This window comes from Taudactylus pleione, unplaced genomic scaffold (assembly GCF_031769625.1).
Source record: "Taudactylus pleione unplaced genomic scaffold, aTauple2 ptg000381l, whole genome shotgun sequence".
In the NCBI taxonomy this organism is placed as follows: Eukaryota; Metazoa; Chordata; class Amphibia; order Anura; family Myobatrachidae; genus Taudactylus; species Taudactylus pleione.
Window position 1 is genome coordinate 9,305,912 of NW_028284782.1, and position 17,020 is coordinate 9,322,931.

The following is a 17,020-nucleotide window of genomic DNA, read 5'->3' on the forward strand; positions in this document are numbered from 1 at the left end:
TGAACGATTGAACGATATATCATTCTATCGTTCAATTTATCTGCTAATGGATATAGGCCCCTTTAAAGCAGCATACACACGTAAAAATTTTCTGTCCAACCATCCAACTAGTTGATTGGTTGGAATGAAAATCTGGTAAGGTATGAAAGCAAATGACAATCAGCAATTTGCTCCCAAATGGCAGAAAATGGACAAAAACTGTTGTTTGAACAAATTGTTTAGATCAAACGACCATTTTCATCTATTTTCTGGCATTTAGGAGCAAATTGCTGATCATCAATTACTCCCATATGTTACCAGATTTTCATTCCAACCAATCAATTAGTTGGATGGTTGGACAGAAAAATCTTTACATGTGAATGCAGCTTAAAACAGCCTGTTTTGCCATAAAACTTGTTTCTCATCTCTAGTCGCAAACTGTCTTATCCCATGCAAATATGATGGAGACAGTACACAACATTACCTGTCCAGGCACCTGCATCTCATTCATATCACTTGTTACTATAGGAGTAAAAATCATGTTGCTTAAAAACCACAAATGAAATCCTAAATAGATGGGTTAATTGCTTTATTTATGGGTTTTGACACTTTAATCCTACTGAAATTTTTAAGGAGTCTCTTGTAATTGTAGGTTTATGAACAGCGGTTGCAGATATAACCAATTATAGCACTTATCCAGACATCCAGGTGTTTTTGGCACCTAATAAACAAGAGCACATGTGACTCAAACATAAATGCTGATCAACTCACCTCTGCTCACGTTATTAGAGCCTAAAAACCCTACTGATTAGGGGGCTTGTTAAATTGGGGTGGGAACCCTCGAGCCTTGCACTCTGGTCAGCCCACGTCCATTATTGAAGCAACACTTGAAGGTCTTCAACCATAAAAAGGTGCTAAAATTCAAACATATACTGAAAAAAAAATTAAATAACAAAAATAAAAATTAGTGATCCCATTATTTAGTGTGCAGAACAGCAGCCTATTAACACTCACTACAAGGAGTGTTACAGCAAACAAATGGAAGGCAGGAATCACTGAAGATGGTGCAGAAGCAGACATGATTACAAGTGATATGAAACAATAACCTGATTGTTATGAATCACAATTTTAAACTTTAAAATCTTTGATTGTGAATGAACTGAGCACCAAAACCACAGCTGTCCTCTGTCTTACAAAGTGCTATCTTCTTTGCTTGGGTCGGAGTGAGTCATTTACACTCAGCAGTGGATGTCATCTTTCCCACGGACTCTCCAACAAAACAGCGCCAAAGCACTCTTCTCAGCCTACAAGGAGTAGGGAAGGTTTTGACCTTTCTGGGCCTGGTAAAGAGAAGACAGATTGAAATGGCTTTCTGGAGAAGATCAGCTTTGTATACTTGTGGAGACCGGAGAAATTAAAAGTGAAACAGTCTTTCCAGGAACTGAAAACCGATATCCACGGTGGCAGCTGTGTGAATCCTTTATGTCCATGCTAGGACCATTGATTCCTCCTTCACTGTCCAACAGTTTAACCTTCTCCAGTACTAGGCATTTACTTTCTCCCCAGAATGGGGTTTAGTCTCTGGATTGGTAAAACAGGATATATCCTGACTCAGAGTTTTTGGAAATGTCTGATGTTAAACCGTAGAACTCTTCAATGGCTTGGGCATCGATCTTCTGTGGTCAAAAGGAGGGAAGAGTGAACAAGTACTTAAGATGTATATTTTTAGATACTGAAAAGCTTTATCTGACAATGTTTACTACAATGACACATAAATGGAACGCAGGAAAAATGACTTTGTGATCACCAAAGATGTATGTCTAATTCTGATCCAGTTTAAAATCTGAGCACACAAAATGTACATAGACTGTGACTCTGTAGAACACCTAACTCACTAAAAACAATAAATAGTTTTAATAAACTCCGTTAAAAAGACAATATGCCAATATGTCACTTCTAACTCAGGAGTATTAATCTCTGCAAAATAGCTTTGAAACCATACTGCACCCAGTAAAAGGCATTTCCCTGAAGTTTATATCTCCAAGATAGGAATACTTAATCTACATAGTTAGTAGCAGAGAAACAAAATATATTTAAATCAGATCCACGGCTCAATGTTCACATCTAAAAATGTTCCTTCATTTTAATTGCATAACTGAAAAGTGTACAGTTCTCCCTCTTTATAAACCTCTCCCTTATACAGAGCCACTTTTATGTACCAACATGGGGTAATTGGTGTGCAAAAGTACACTAAAATTAATTACATTCTAGGTTACCCTGCTTTATAATGCCTCCCTCGAGATAAAGCCAGTTTTCACTGTAGTATAAGGTGGTGGTATAAAAAGGGAACACTATAATTCCTGTGTCTACTCCGTATCCCATAATAAATAAATAACACTAATCGTTGGCGAACATCTATAGTTTCATGAGGCAAAAGTATACTAACAATAAAAAGGTAAAAGATGCATTATTTATTTAGCAATAAAACACTATGTTTAGGTAAAATAGACCAAATATAATATTAGAGTCACTCAACATATTATGTCTGCCCTTGGACGAGCCAACGTTATTTCAAAATAGATCAGCAGGAGGAACGGTTAGGAAGTAGGCTGCAATGCGGTCACTGAACAAATTTTACATTTATGGGATGCATTTTAGTATACTGGCATCATCTTGCTTTGCACCTTAGAGGCCATCCTTATTCTGGTTCCAGGACTAGTGTTAAGTGGATTGCAAATGCAAATGGCAAAATGAGAGACGAAAATGCGAAGCCTGGCGATATGGTCAATCATCATTAGCAAGAACAGGACGCACTAGATAAGAGATGCATATTGGACCCACATGGTCTAGAATGGCATGTAGTCAGCATCCTGCCGTGCGGGATGCCGACGGGCGAAAGACCGGCGCAGAAATACCGACAGCGCCAGAATCACGACCGCCAGCATCCCGAAGCTAAGTATCGGGCGTTAGGGTGCTGGGTAAGGGTTAGGCACTTTGGGGGTTAAGTTTAGGCACTGGGGGGGGGGGAAAGATTAGGATTAGGGTGCGGGGAGATTAGGTTTAAGCTCTAGGGGGGAGGTTAGGCACCTGGGAGGGAGTGTTAGGTTTAGGGTGCGGGGAGGGGAATTTAGGTACTAGGGTGGAGGGTTAGGGGTAAGGAGCCGGGATCTCAAACCCAACCCCTCTAGAGCATAGAATTGCATGTTCTATGTTGTAGACAATGCAGAGATTATCTGGCAGATAAGACACACAATCTGATAACCCAAAAAATATCCAAAAAACCAACCTCTACAATATCATCATCAAACAGCAGCCAGAATCCATGACTCTTTACAATGGTGATGTAGTGTCCGCGGTTTGGGCCACTGTCTCGGTAAAGAGAAGAAGAGTAAATGTTAAAAGCAGAGGCGTGTAGATTTTATTTTGTCTATGCAAATACATATATAAAAGCAGACAATCTCTGTACTTACCTTAATTTATGTAGCACCAGCACACTCCGCTTCATATTAAAACACAGCAATAAAACAAGGCTGAGTATTATCAGACAAAGAACAATTTAATAGGGTAAGAATCTGTAATTGTGCCCATTTTTGCAGCAATATATTTAAAAGGTAAAACCAACTTGGTTTTGCCTTTAAAAAAAATCAGACCCTATTACATTCCCCCAAACTGGTAAGGGGGCCCTGCTTGCACTAATACAACTTATAGGGAAAGTGCATATTTTTCCAGCCAGAATGCAATAGGAAAAAGTGCTTTGTGGGGCTATATGATCTAGTCATACAGCAATGTTGGCCTGGGGACAGGAAGATGATAAGCTTGCTGGAAAGTTTGGAGTCTAGAGGAAAGACTTGTTGTATGAGGGAAGGAATTGCAAAGAGCCTATGCAATCCCAAAGTAGCCCTTAATGGGCAGAGAAGCCTGAATGAGCTAGGATAGAAAGGTGCAAATATAAAGCAGTGGAGCAGACATTTAGGACAAACGGAATAGCTCCTGATTTTAGCAAAAAGTGACAATCTGTCTGCGATTGTGCCATTGGATATAAAAGTGACAAGGGTTGGTTTCACCTTTTAAAAAAACAAAGCTGTTTTAAATTCCACAACAAAAATCAACAAAAACTCTGCACTTTTTCCAACTCAGAAGTTATTACATTCAAACCTTCAACTTTATTTGTGAGATCAAGGGAAGAGAAGATGCCACTGGGTACAGTAAAGGAATTCAATTGTAAGTATGTTTGTTTGTCAAGAGCATTAGGACTGATAAGATAGCAGTGTATTTGAAATAAGTTTTAAAGAAATTGAAAAAGACATGTCTGGAAGACAGAAGATAAAGGCAGTGGCCATCACAACCATAGAATAGTCAGTATACTGGGTGAGGCCAAGAGAGGATGTGAGACAGTAGTTTGGAGGCACAAGAAGAGAGTGGAAAAATTGGTTTGTTGAATTCACCCAAGATGACAGTGGGGATGTCAGTGGATACAGAAGTATCCAAACAAAAAAAAAAAAAAAAGTTTAAATGATTTGTTGGTGTGGTCCAGGAATAATGATAGATCAAATCAACACAGAGAGAATGAGTGAAAATCCGGATAGTATTTACTTCAAAAGATGGAAACAAGAGTGATAGAACAGCTGGCAAAACTGATTGAAAGGAGGGACAGTCCAACCATCCTCCCTGATTGAAAGGAGGGACAGTCCAACCATCCTCCCATAATTACAGCTGTTATTTACAGGAAACAAATCAGCACAGTATCTTAATATAATAGGATGCTCTGAGATGGAAAAGAGAGTAGGGTCACGAGCTGCAGGCTCTCACTGCTGTGACAGAGACAAGACAGACCAGGAGAGCGTCGGCACAGGTAGGTATTACAGTGGGCTGGATTGACTCGGCATATGCCAGGTCCACATTGCTCGTATGCAGTACTATATAATGATAGTAAATTGTAAAGAGAGCATAGGCCAGAGGAGTTCTATGACAATATAAAATCGAAGTGTACTTTTAACCAGGTGACAGAAATTCAACTTGGCTTCTAATAACTATAAGAGGTTACAATAAGGGGTACATTATTTCGGATAATACACAATATTCCTAATGAAGACTGAAGTGAGGGCATAAGAACTATGATTCTAAATGACATAACTCACAATCTATACATATAATAACAAGAGTTTATACATATATTAGCATCACTCTTGTATTCTACAAATACCGTATATACTCGAGTATAAGCCGAGTTTTTCAGCACATTTTTTGTGCTGAAAAAGTACCCACTCGGCTTATACTCGAGTCAAGTGTAGCGCTGACCGGACGGAGTTCGGTCAGCGCTACACACTGCCAAACACACAGCCGCCGGAGCCGGCAGCTGCGTGTTTGGTGTAATCAGCAGCCGCTGAGAGTCTGTCAGACTCTCAGTGGCTGCTGCTGCTCCCACTGCGAGAGCCATCTTCCGGCTCCTGCAGTGGGTAATGGGAGAGACGTCGTCATGACGACGTCTCTCCCATACAAAGCGGCCGGAGGAGCGGACAGCGGCGGGACCAGGAGCGGGAGTTTCAGGTAAGTGATTTTTTTTTTTTTTTAATTCTTACTACTTTTCTCTCTACTGGGGGGGCAGATTACTCCAGGGGGCAAGATTACTCCAGGGGGCAAGATTACTCCAGGGGGCAAGATTACTCCAGGGGGCACTACCAGGGGGCAATTACTACAGGGGGCACTACAAGGGGGGGGATTACTACAGGGAGCACTACCAGGGGGGGATTACTACAGGGGGAACTACCAGGGGGGGATTACTACAGGGGGAACTACCAGGGGGGGATTACTACAGGGGGAACTACCAGGGGGGGATTACTACAGGGGGCACTACAAGGGGGGGATTACTACAGGGGGCAATTACTACAGGGGGCACTACCAGGGGGGGATTACTACAGGAGACACTGAAAGGGGGGGGATTACCACTGGGAGCACTACCAGGAGGGATTACTACTGGGGGCACAACCAGAGGGAATTACTACTGGGGGCACTACCAGCTGCTGCCATTTCCCACACTAGGCTTATACTCGAGTCAATACATTTTCCCAGTTTTTGGGGGTAAAAGTAGGTACCTATATATACGGTAACTAATTTTCTGGTGCAGCTTAACAATTGAATGCAAATCTCTGATTAGTAACTATGGGTAACACCACTTTTATTTTGCACCAATTTTAATGAACATACAGTTAATTACCCGTGACCAGCAATTCAATCAGAGGGGTTAACCCTGTACATCATTTCCCCTAGGTGTACTTTCCTAACAGCATCAACGTGTGTTAGACGCAAAAATAAATGTGTCTTAGTTGCAAAATGGATGCAACAGCTTCCTGAGACTGCACTGATTGATCTGATATGTGACACTTGTAGATGTGTGTGTGACTGAAGGGGTCATTCAGACCCACTCGCAAGCGGCAGTACGCTCGCAAGTGGGTCGATGTTCCCCACTACGCATGCGCACGACGGAGGGAGCTCCGTCGTGCGCATGCGCGAGACCCGGACTGCGACAGCCAAGCTGTCGCTCCTGGTCTCGCACCAAAGGGGGCGTGCTGTCGATGTTGATTGACAGCACGCCCCCTTTGGTGAGCGTGCCGGGGGCGTGCCTGCCAGACGGAGGCGTTCCCATGGGAACGCCTACCGTCTGAAGCCGGGCCCACTGACATCACTAGTGATGTCAGTGGGAGTGATTTTGGCTCTGATAGAGCCAAAATCACGCCAGGGCTTGTGGCAGGGAGACCCTACCGCAGGGTCTCCGTCGCAAGTCCGATGGTCGCGATGGTCAAGACCATCGCGACCATCTTTTTGGACGCTCGTATATGCTGTGGGTGGTGACCCACAGCTATACGAGCGTCCAGGAGGACGCTCCATTTTAATGGAGGAGGGCCCTGATTCAGAGCGAGCGCTATGGTCAGAGCGTCCGGCTCTGAATCAGGCCCTGAGTCTGTATATGAAGCACATCGAACCTTAGCATGGAAAAAAGCTGTGGCCGCTGCAACATAGTACTTCGTATACAGATTCAGACTCAGGCTCGTATTCAATTCGAGGCAAAAAGTCAGAAAAGTTTTTCCTGTCCGACTTTTTGTCATCAGTCTGTACCCCAAATGCACTTACATGGGGAGCCAATGTAGATGTGTACTAAAAGCCCTAATAATAGTGTTTGGGGTACTTAAGTAGTTAAAATAGCTTCTTATTAGCGTCTTTGCAAAAGTGTTGCAGAATGGCATAAAGCTGTATTTTTTGGTGAAAATAAGTAGTTCAGTCAAATTTGGGGTACTTGAAAATGGGCGTTAGCATTTTTTATGTCTCTAAAGTGAACTTTTAAAAAACGCCAAAAACCACCCTCATATATGCACCTGCAATCCCAAAAACACTTGGCCGCTCCATACAGCACCCCAAAAAGTCTATTTCGCTAGTTTTTATAGTTGTCCCTCCACTTTTTACTTTTTCGCCCCTTTTTTTGTTCTGGTAATTTATTTTTTTTTGGTTGATTTGTCCTTTGGGGGGCTGTCCCAAGAGCTCTGAGTCGTTTCCCCACGTTTGCATCCCACAATAAATATTTTGCACTGTTTTTCTCCTGCTATTCATAGGAGACACTTTTCCGCCTATTACAATGCATCGACTTTCCGCTTAGGCGAAATCGTCCTGGAACTGAATATGGAGATACTTTGAAAACAGGCGGAAAGTCCAAATCCGCGGAAACTTTTCTCCAAACTGCACTTTTCGCCTCTAATTGAATACGGCCCTCAGTCGCACAAAGATATACTAGTGTCGAACATCAAATTAATCAGCACAGTGTCAGGAAGCGGTTTGTCGCATCCGAATTCAACTAATATTTTCGGGCAAAAAATATGCTCAGCGCAAGTCAAGATGCACGGGAACTGGTGCGCCAAGAAGGGTTGTTTGGCGCAACTGCAGCAATAGTGAATGAGGGCACATCTGTACCCATTTAGCATTTGGAAGTTCCACCAAGGCAAATTCTAATCAATAGTTAATACTGTTTTTGTTGAAAGCATCAAGGAGTTTTCTAACATTGATCATTGCTACACAATACAAGGAATGTGAAGTAACAGATTACAGAGTACTGGGAAGATGAAAAGGCATTAATAAGATATCACGAAGAGTGAAGGCGTACTATTACAGCATTATAATGGCGATGTGCTACTCAGACCACGTGCCTTGTAATGGTCTGCTCAAGGCTTCTACTGTCATCGTCACATACACAATGGGTACATTATCCCTAATATCTACTCTATCAATAATCAGATTTACACACCTGCCACAGTGGACCACCACCGCCACAAGGTCATACATTCGGTCAGGGTTCGTGGCGTCCCCGGAAGTGTTGAAAAGCCGCAGCTCAAGTGGGAACACCACACGGTAAGAGAGTTTGGTATATCTGTGCAGCTGGTCCATGTATTTAAATCTTTTCAAGTGCAGGGCTAATATCATAGGCAACTTCTTCACTCTCATCCTGCAAACAGATAAAAAAACACAAATGGCTGCACTTCATCGTATTATCACATGGGGAGAACGGACAATGAGATAAAATATAAGAAGAGATGCTGTGACATACTTGTACTATCCAAACATTTTCAGAAGTAGAACTCTAATATAGTCCCTACTGTGAAAGATTACTGAATGTGGGGTACAAAGAATTAAAGGGAGAGATGGCAAAAACACGTGGTTAAGTGGTAGAATAATATGTGCAATATGAAGGGGAAAGGATTAATAGTTATCAGTGTCAGAATACAGCGCTGGTCAAATTCATTTATATGGGCCCAACATAACAAGTTGAAAATAGATTAAACACTGATAATCTATAACAATAATTTATGAACGAGACATATTGGCTAAAAGGTACTTCATACATCAGAAGGAAATTAAGTCACTTCACTTTTCTCGTGTTCATGTTACTGGGACCTACACAAATCATGTAGATAACCATAGGCATATACTATGACAAATGTTTAAGGGCCAGCAAGATATAGAGAATCAGTATTAAAATGAAAAACAAAACAAACAAACCCATGATGGTCAGTACATTAGGTCATTAATAAAATATTTGAATTTAAATGTAAACACAAGGAATAGAGCCATGCAATATTGTACTAGCTTGTAGACAAGAACCTGCATAATTGTATTTTAGTATAAGAAATAGATATTACAAGAAATAATGTACTGCACAAAACCACTTCTTCATTAGAGCAGCACAAGGTGCCATGTAGTTAAAAATAATTATAATTGTGAAGTATAGTCATACTTTTCACATTACATGTAATTCCATCTATTCACACCGAAGGGTCAGTGCAATTAGGTGCGAGTTTTATTTCATGAAACTCGCAGACTTCGCACGATTGCGCACACCCGAGAATTCTCCAATCCAATTAATAATGCCTATCCGCGGTACTCGCAGCAGGGGTTTGCGAACTGACTGCCAAATGCAACGTGAGAGGAGTGCATGCAAATATGGGGAGACCATCCTGGACTCCCCAAAATTGATAATTTAGTTAGCTGGACCATATAGAAGACTGTTAGTGAGCATAAGGAAAGTACTGTAGGTTTTTAAATGGTGCCAAATGGCTGATTTGTGCCATTTTAAAAATAGATGCCAAAAAAGAAAAAGATAAAAAGCAAACTTTTTTTGTTTAATCTCAAATTAATTAAACAAAAACTGCAAAAAAAAAAAGTAGGCAAGTTAAAAAGGGACCGGTGTGTATTATGCGGTCGACGGTTCAAATCCCGACGCGAGAAGCCCGGCAGGGGTGAAGATTCAGTCAGGGGTTTTTGGAAAGTAGTACTAACCCTGCCCCCCGCTTAACCCTTCCTTTAGGGGTGCCTAACCCTAATCTTCCCCCTAGTGCCTAACCCTAACCCCCCCTAAGTGCCTAAACCTAACCCACCCGTCCCCGCAGCCGAAACCTATGTCCCCGGGAGGGAGGGGGGGAAGGGTGCCTAACCCTAACCGCCCCTTCCCATAGCCTAATGCTAACCCTCCCGGGGGGTGCCTAACCCTAAGTCCCCCGGGGAGCGCTGACACCTAACCCTCCCTCCGCGGCCGCCCGGCTTACCTTCGTTCGGTATGCCGGGCTCCCGGCGTAGGTCTAATGACAGGTGTCAGGATTTCAACGTCTGTCTTTAGTACCCTGCCAGGATTTGTCAGTCGGGAAGCCGGCGGTCGGCATTTTGACCGTCAGCTTCCTGACTGCATCTCCTTTAACAATAACATTTCTTTTTTTTAAATTATAAAAAAACAATTATTTAAAAATACTATACCAAAATGTGAGGTGTCCAAACTAGGGAAAAAGTTGACTTTGCGGAAATTTGAGAGAATTTTTTTTTTACCTCAAAAAATGACATGTAATAAGTGTACTAATTAAGCCAATTGGAAGCTTTCAATTGCCTAATTAGTCCTGACATTTTAACCTTAAAATAAAGATTTTCCCTTCCATCCCTCAAGGGGGGTGCAAATGGAAAAATGCAAGTTTACGCTGACTAGTTCAGTGCGAGTTGCTAATTGGATTGCAAAATGAATTCGCAATATTAAAATTCAGAGAGAAAACAGCAACTCGCACCTATTTGGATTGACCCCCAAAGATAAATGTTTGATCCTACAGACAGCGGCAACACTAGGAAGGTGGGTGTGTGTGGCAACATGATTTGCCCTGCCAAAAACAGTGTGATGCTGCTTCATGGGAATGGGCCACCATGACACAATTTGCAGCCACTATGAGAGATAACAATAGACTGTAAGTTAGCACAAACAGGGCCCTCTCTACCCTGTGTAGCAAGTATGTCCCTCCTTCTGTCCACCTAGTTTATACTGGTTTTGTTTTCTGCGTGAACTTCGACCATGTGAACATCCTGAATGTATTCATTCCTGGTGAGAATTATACATATTAATGAGGTCGAAAATAAAATCACTGCTAGTGTAACTGTTTGTAGCAGATGGGTTGCTAAATGACCAATGTTCATTGGAAGCTAGGATCTGCGTTCAGTTTAGCCACACATACACAGGTGGCCAGCTCATTATTGTGTTACCCTTTGCACCCTCATAATCTTCAAAGCAAAGCCCTCAATAGAGGTTTACTGTACAAACACCATGATACAGGAATACATACAGTGACAGTAAGAGAGCAGACTCACCTTTTCTGTCCTTCCTGTTTGCTTCGACACTGCTCACAGTAATATTTGCATTCACTGCATAGTGTTTCTGTATTACTGAATCCCCTGCAGGAACACAAGACAGAAGTGTATGACTAACACACAATGTCTCAATAGGGGGATACTTCTATAAAGCTGAAGACATTTGACAATGTTCTTAAAAATGTCAGACAATTGAATGACCATGCAGAATATAAAAAGTCTTTAATAGAATGTTATTAAATACATTTGAAAAAAAATATTTTTTTCGTGTTGACTGGCAGAAGGGGTCAAAAACCTTCATTGTTTCACTAATAATATATACCGTTCATTTTTACTTTTTTTTTCCTCCAAATATCGTGACTTTTGTTTTGTTTTTTTTCCTTTTTTACGATGAGATATTGTAAGCTACAAAATGTTTGTGTGTTCATGGACATTTCATGTAGTATACCTAGAAGGAAGGGGTTATTTTGACCCCCACCCCCCTCATAACAAATGCATTAAAAACTTCAAAATGTAACTTAAAGAAGAACTTTATTTTAGTTTTACATTTTCTGGAACTTATATTATTATAGTCAAAGATTTGAGTTGATCGTGTGATACTTTTCGATTGCCGATTTGAATACAAAAACCGAAGCATGTTGGGTCATGTGCGTGTTCAAACTTGTCCGAGTTTACCCTCATTGCATTCACCTCATCATTTAAGCAGTGTTCTTTGCCCATGACTGACTTCTTTAATCATGTTGCATCAGCTTGGCCTTTCTAGTTACGAGATCTAGCGAATTCTAGAGAATTCCGATGTTGAAATAGAAAATGACATATCAGATTGAGATAGTGATTTTGTGCCAGAGCAAGTGAGGATGAAGATCGTAATATGAGTGAAGAATTGCCTCAGCAGTGAAGATGGTAGCCAGAGAAGTGCAGAGTGGTGGATTGCCAACTCGTCGTCTGGAAGAAGGGCTGCTGTGAACATCCTGAAGGAGCAAGGAGGTCACACTACCTACTCCGATGCTTCGTCTCATGAAGAGGCACACAGAATCAAATGCTCGGAGAGAACTGAAGAACAATGATTGGACCATATCACTTGAGGAGTTGGAGACAATGATTGCCATTATGTACGACCAGGGTGTTTGTACGAAAGGTATCTCTGTGCGTAATCTTTGGTTGCTTTCTTGGGGGCCAAAATATATCAGAGACACAATGCCAAGGGACAGATTTCAGGAGCTTCTCAGATTCTTCAGTTTCAGCGACTAATCAAACCCAAACTGAACATCTGCCAGCTAACAAGTTTGCTCTTGTCTCTGAAATTTGGAAGAAGTTTGTGGGAAACTGTTTCCGTTGTTACCACCTCAGTGAAAATTAAACTATTGATGAGCAATTACTTCCAAGCAAAACAAGGTGCAAGGGTATAAAATTTATGCCAAACAAACACGACAAATATGAACTCAAATTCTTGAACACTGCAGACGTAGTGACAAAGTATGTCTGCAATGCCTTCCCGTACCACGGTAAGAAGGACGCCTGTCCAGAAAAGCAGTCACTAGGAGAGTAAGTTATTTTCCCCTTAATGGAGCCATTTCTAAACCAAGGAAGAAACGTGACGACAGACACGTCTCTTCAGCTGGCCAAGAAGAGAAGAAAACATCTTTGTTGGAAACAATAAACTAAATTTGCTGTTAAATCCCTGGGGGAGGATGTACTAAAGGGGAAAATGCAGTTTTCCAGGGTTTTACCGCAATTTCCATATGAACAAAGCACCAGAATGCGATGCATTCCAGTGCTTTATCCTGGTGGGTAACGCCATCTTCAGGTGGTGTTACCCAGTAAAAGCCTATGGGCTTTTTTTGGGTGCACTTCCCATGAGAGGGATCCAAACAGAACCCTCCCAGCAACCCCCGTGGCCTTCTGCCCAAGAGCAGAAGGACATCGGAGGGACTTCTGGGTGTTAAACCCGGAATTCCCTCTATCAGGGGGCATTGCAAAGAACAGCTCTTATTGGGAGAGCTGTCCTTTGTAATATTCTAGATACATACCGCGGTAATCAGAATGCGATGCTTAGTACATCCCGATGGGGTGAAGAAGCCCAATGCAGAAATACACTTCACTACCATCTTGCAGCAGATCAACAGAGACTGCATCTTGACTGTGTACCAAGGAAGTAAAAATAAGAATGTTGTTCTTCTAAGTATACTGCATGCTGAACTAGCAGTGAGCAAAGGAGAAAAGAAGAAACCAGAAACTGTAACCTTCTATAATGCCACGAAGTATGGGTTGGGGGCTATTGACCAAATGGCTCGTAAGTACACCACTAATGTTGCAAATTTAGGAGATGGCCGATGGGCATGGCAGCAATCAATGTCTGGGTCATATACAATCAGGTAACAAACAAAGGTGAAAAGGAAAAAGTTCATTCTTCAGCTGGAGAATGAACTAGAGAGAGGGAAAGATCTAGAAGGAGAGTGGCAAGAAGAAGAGGTAGCAGGACCAAGGTAATCTAAAAAGCGGAACAAGTGTCAAATAGGTCTGTGCCAAGGCAACAAGACCAGGGATTTCTGCAAGAAGTGCCATAAAGCCATGTGTGGCAAATAAGCACGAAAAGTACAAATGACGTGTACAAAATGTGCTTAGAGGTTCAGATAACAGTAAAATTATTTTCTGAAAAAATAAATAAATAAATTTACTTTAGAATAATTAGAAGCACGGAACAGTGCTGGACTGAGAAGCAAAATGTTTCTATTCAAATCCGCAATCTCAAAGTATCACACTAACAAGTTCAATCTGTAAATACATTAAATAGAGTCAAGAAAATAATGTAACATAAAATAAAGTGATTCAGTCAGGACATTTGTGTGTGTGTGTGTGTGTATATATATATATATATATATATATATATATATATATATACACACATATACATATACACACACACAAAATATTTTTTTTTACCTAGACCTAAGAAATAGTGCATAAAGGCCTCTGGCTCACCTTAAGCAGTGTGTAATGGAAGTGTTTTGTTCCACATCTACTGACAGATCCAAGAAATCTTCATCTTTGCTACTAACCTTGAATAGATAAGACAGATTGTTACCAGGGAAAAACCACTGTTAATATATAAATGACTGAACCAGTTATACACATCATAGTGAGAGTTTATTCTCAGTTTACTTTCCTAGAAATGTTCAATAAAAATAAGGTTATGCAGAGCATTATATATCCCTGAATATTTTCATTAATTTGAGTGAAAGCTGCCTTATGTTTTTTTCTGTCAAAGTAAAATCAATTATCCATAATATACACTGTAACACTGCCATTATGGTACAACATACTACAAAATATTGATATGGAGCTTGTTGGAACTAGCAAAAAACTATGTTGCACAAACTACCTTTAAATGCAACAGTAACAACTGACTGAAAAAGTGTACACAGCATGTGTCCAGTACAATGTCCCTATTGCCTACCTAAACTTTGGCAGATGGTTAGAAGGGCTACAGAGACAATTAGCCCAATTTAAAAGGCATTTTATTTTTTCCATGGTACTTCCTGGAAGATTTTATTTCTCTGAAGATTTGCATTTATTAGCATGACTAGCTGTATCTATATTATTAGCTTGTCCACTGTAGTATGAAAGGTGTGCCACAGCCTCACAGCCTCCAATGGAACACTGCTCCCACTGGCCAAATTACCTTGATTGAATATCTGCATAAAACTTTACCAAGAAAACTATTTTCACCAAACTACCCATCAGCCATGGTAACACAATACAAAAATTATCTTTTGAAAATGAGGTCTCGTTGATGTAGTACACTTATACAGAAAGGATAGAAGAGGAGATTTAAAGAGCCCCTGATTCTAATTCACAAACTAAACAAACTTGGAATTACAGGTTCACCTTAAATGTTAAAAGACAAAGATACTGCACTGCTTAGACACACCCCAGATCATAGCACCCTCACTGCAAACAAATATACCCTTACTATTATAACACAATTACAGAAGCAATGGTTCGTGAGATAAGGAGCGAGATTAAATGGAGCGAGAGAGAGCGAGAGAGCACAACTGAAAGAAGAGGAGCGAGCAAGCGAACTACTATTAGTTATGTGTCTCCCCAGTTTCCTGGCTAGCTAAGTCTAAACTCAGAAAAGTCAGAGGCCCTCATTCAGAGCCGTACGCTCTGAGCAGAGCGCACGCTCTGAATGAGGGCCGCCCTCCATAATTATGGAGCGTCCTCCTGGATGCTCGTATAGCTGTGGGTCACCACCCACAGCCTATACGAGCGTGCAGTTTGATGGCCGCGATGGTCTTGACCATCGCGACCATCGCCACTGCGAGCCGGAGCCTGCGGTTGAGTTTTTCAACCGCAAGGCCCGGAGTGATTTTGGCTCTATCAGAGCCAAAATCACTCCCACTGACATCACTAGTGATGTCAGTGGGCCGGCTTCTGACGGTAGGCGTTCCCTTGGGAACGCCCCCGTCAGGGAGGCACGCCCCCGGCACGCCCACCAAAGGGGGCGTGCTGTCAATCAACATCGACAGCACGCCCCCTTTGATCAGACACAACGAGCGAAGGAAAGTCCTTCGCTCGTCGTGTCTGGCGCATGCGCTCGACGGAGCTCTCGCCTTCGTGCGCATGCGCAGTGCACAACATCGAACCACTTGCGAGCGGACAGCCGCTTGCGAGTGGGTCTGAATCAGGCCCAGAATGCAATGGGGCAAGGCAGAGATCCAGTGTTAATCCTCTGATATAAGGGGCACTCACTTCCATGGAATCTCAGCTCACATGCAGACTTCAGCTCCCTGGAGGAACAGAGGTAAATGCTATACTCCTAGGGGAAGAATCCATAGTGGAGCAGCACAATATGTCAGCTCATGACACAGCCCAAGTGGAACCCAATTACCACAAAGATCTGCTTAACCACTCATTACACTGCATTATAATGTAAATACCATATTGTCCCATATCTTGCACATACTTTGGCCATCATAAGAGAGAGTGACAGTGAGATATTGTATAGCAAAGTATTCTTAAGGCTCAAACACACTAGACGATATGCTCCATGAGCGATATTGTCAGTGATTGCCCTTGGACTGCCAGCCAAACAACATAGTGCATACACACTAACCAATATCGCTAACAATATCGTTCAGTGACATCAGTCTGCCACAAAACCGAACATGCAGTTCCTGACGATATCGTTGGACTTACCTGTATGTTCAGGCTACAGCAAACATCGTTATCGTCCCGCGGGAGCGCGCATCGTTGGTCGTTCGGCTCATACACACTAGACGATAAGAACGATACAGTTATCGTTCACTTTTATCGTCTAGTGTGTACGTGGCATTACAATCCCATCTTTCCAGTTAGAGATGTAAAATCTGCCACTCAGCAAAACCTATATTGGAGGATCCAAGTTGATATCTATCTGACGGATCCGGTCTAAAGATCTACAGTAAAAAGATAGACAATGTCTAGATAGACAACAGATGTTAGACAGTTAATAGGTCGTCAGGGACAAAAGGTAGACACGTTTTTTGTGGGGTTTTTTAGGGTTAGGCACTCACCAGGGGCTTAGGGTTAGGCACCAGGAGGGACGGTTAGGGTCAGGCACCTACCCCGATGGCTAGGGTTAGGCACCAGGAGGAAGGGTTAGGGTTAGGCACCAAGGGGAGGGTTAGGGTGAAAATTAGGGTTAGAAGAAATAAAAAAATAAAAACGTGTCGACCATTTTTGTGTTTACCTTTTCATGTCGCCCTTTTGACCCTGTCGTCATTTTGTCCCTGTCAACCTTTTGACTGTCTAATATTTGGTGTCTATCTAGACATTGTCTAGCTTTTTACTGTAGATCTTTCAATCCACACCCCTATCTGACAACAGCTATTCTAGA

At 41.9% G+C, this 17,020-nt stretch overlaps 1 protein-coding gene across 1 annotated transcript in view; it reads right to left on the reverse strand.

Moving 5' to 3' along the window:
- Positions 1 to 551: 551 nt before the first annotated feature.
- Positions 552 to 17,020, reverse strand: part of LOC148507860 (ubiquitin carboxyl-terminal hydrolase 12-like) — a 76,383-nt gene continuing 59,914 nt past the window's right edge. Inside the window, exons 5-9 of the mRNA XM_088445506.1 lie at positions 14,122 to 14,198; positions 11,140 to 11,223; positions 8,270 to 8,467; positions 3,266 to 3,344; positions 552 to 1,655 (exon numbers count right to left, since the gene is read on the reverse strand). Coding sequence (XP_088301632.1) covers positions 1,554 to 1,655; positions 3,266 to 3,344; positions 8,270 to 8,467; positions 11,140 to 11,223; positions 14,122 to 14,198 — 540 coding nt within the window. The 3' untranslated portion in view covers positions 552 to 1,553. The remainder of the gene's footprint in view (positions 1,656 to 3,265; positions 3,345 to 8,269; positions 8,468 to 11,139; positions 11,224 to 14,121; positions 14,199 to 17,020) is intronic.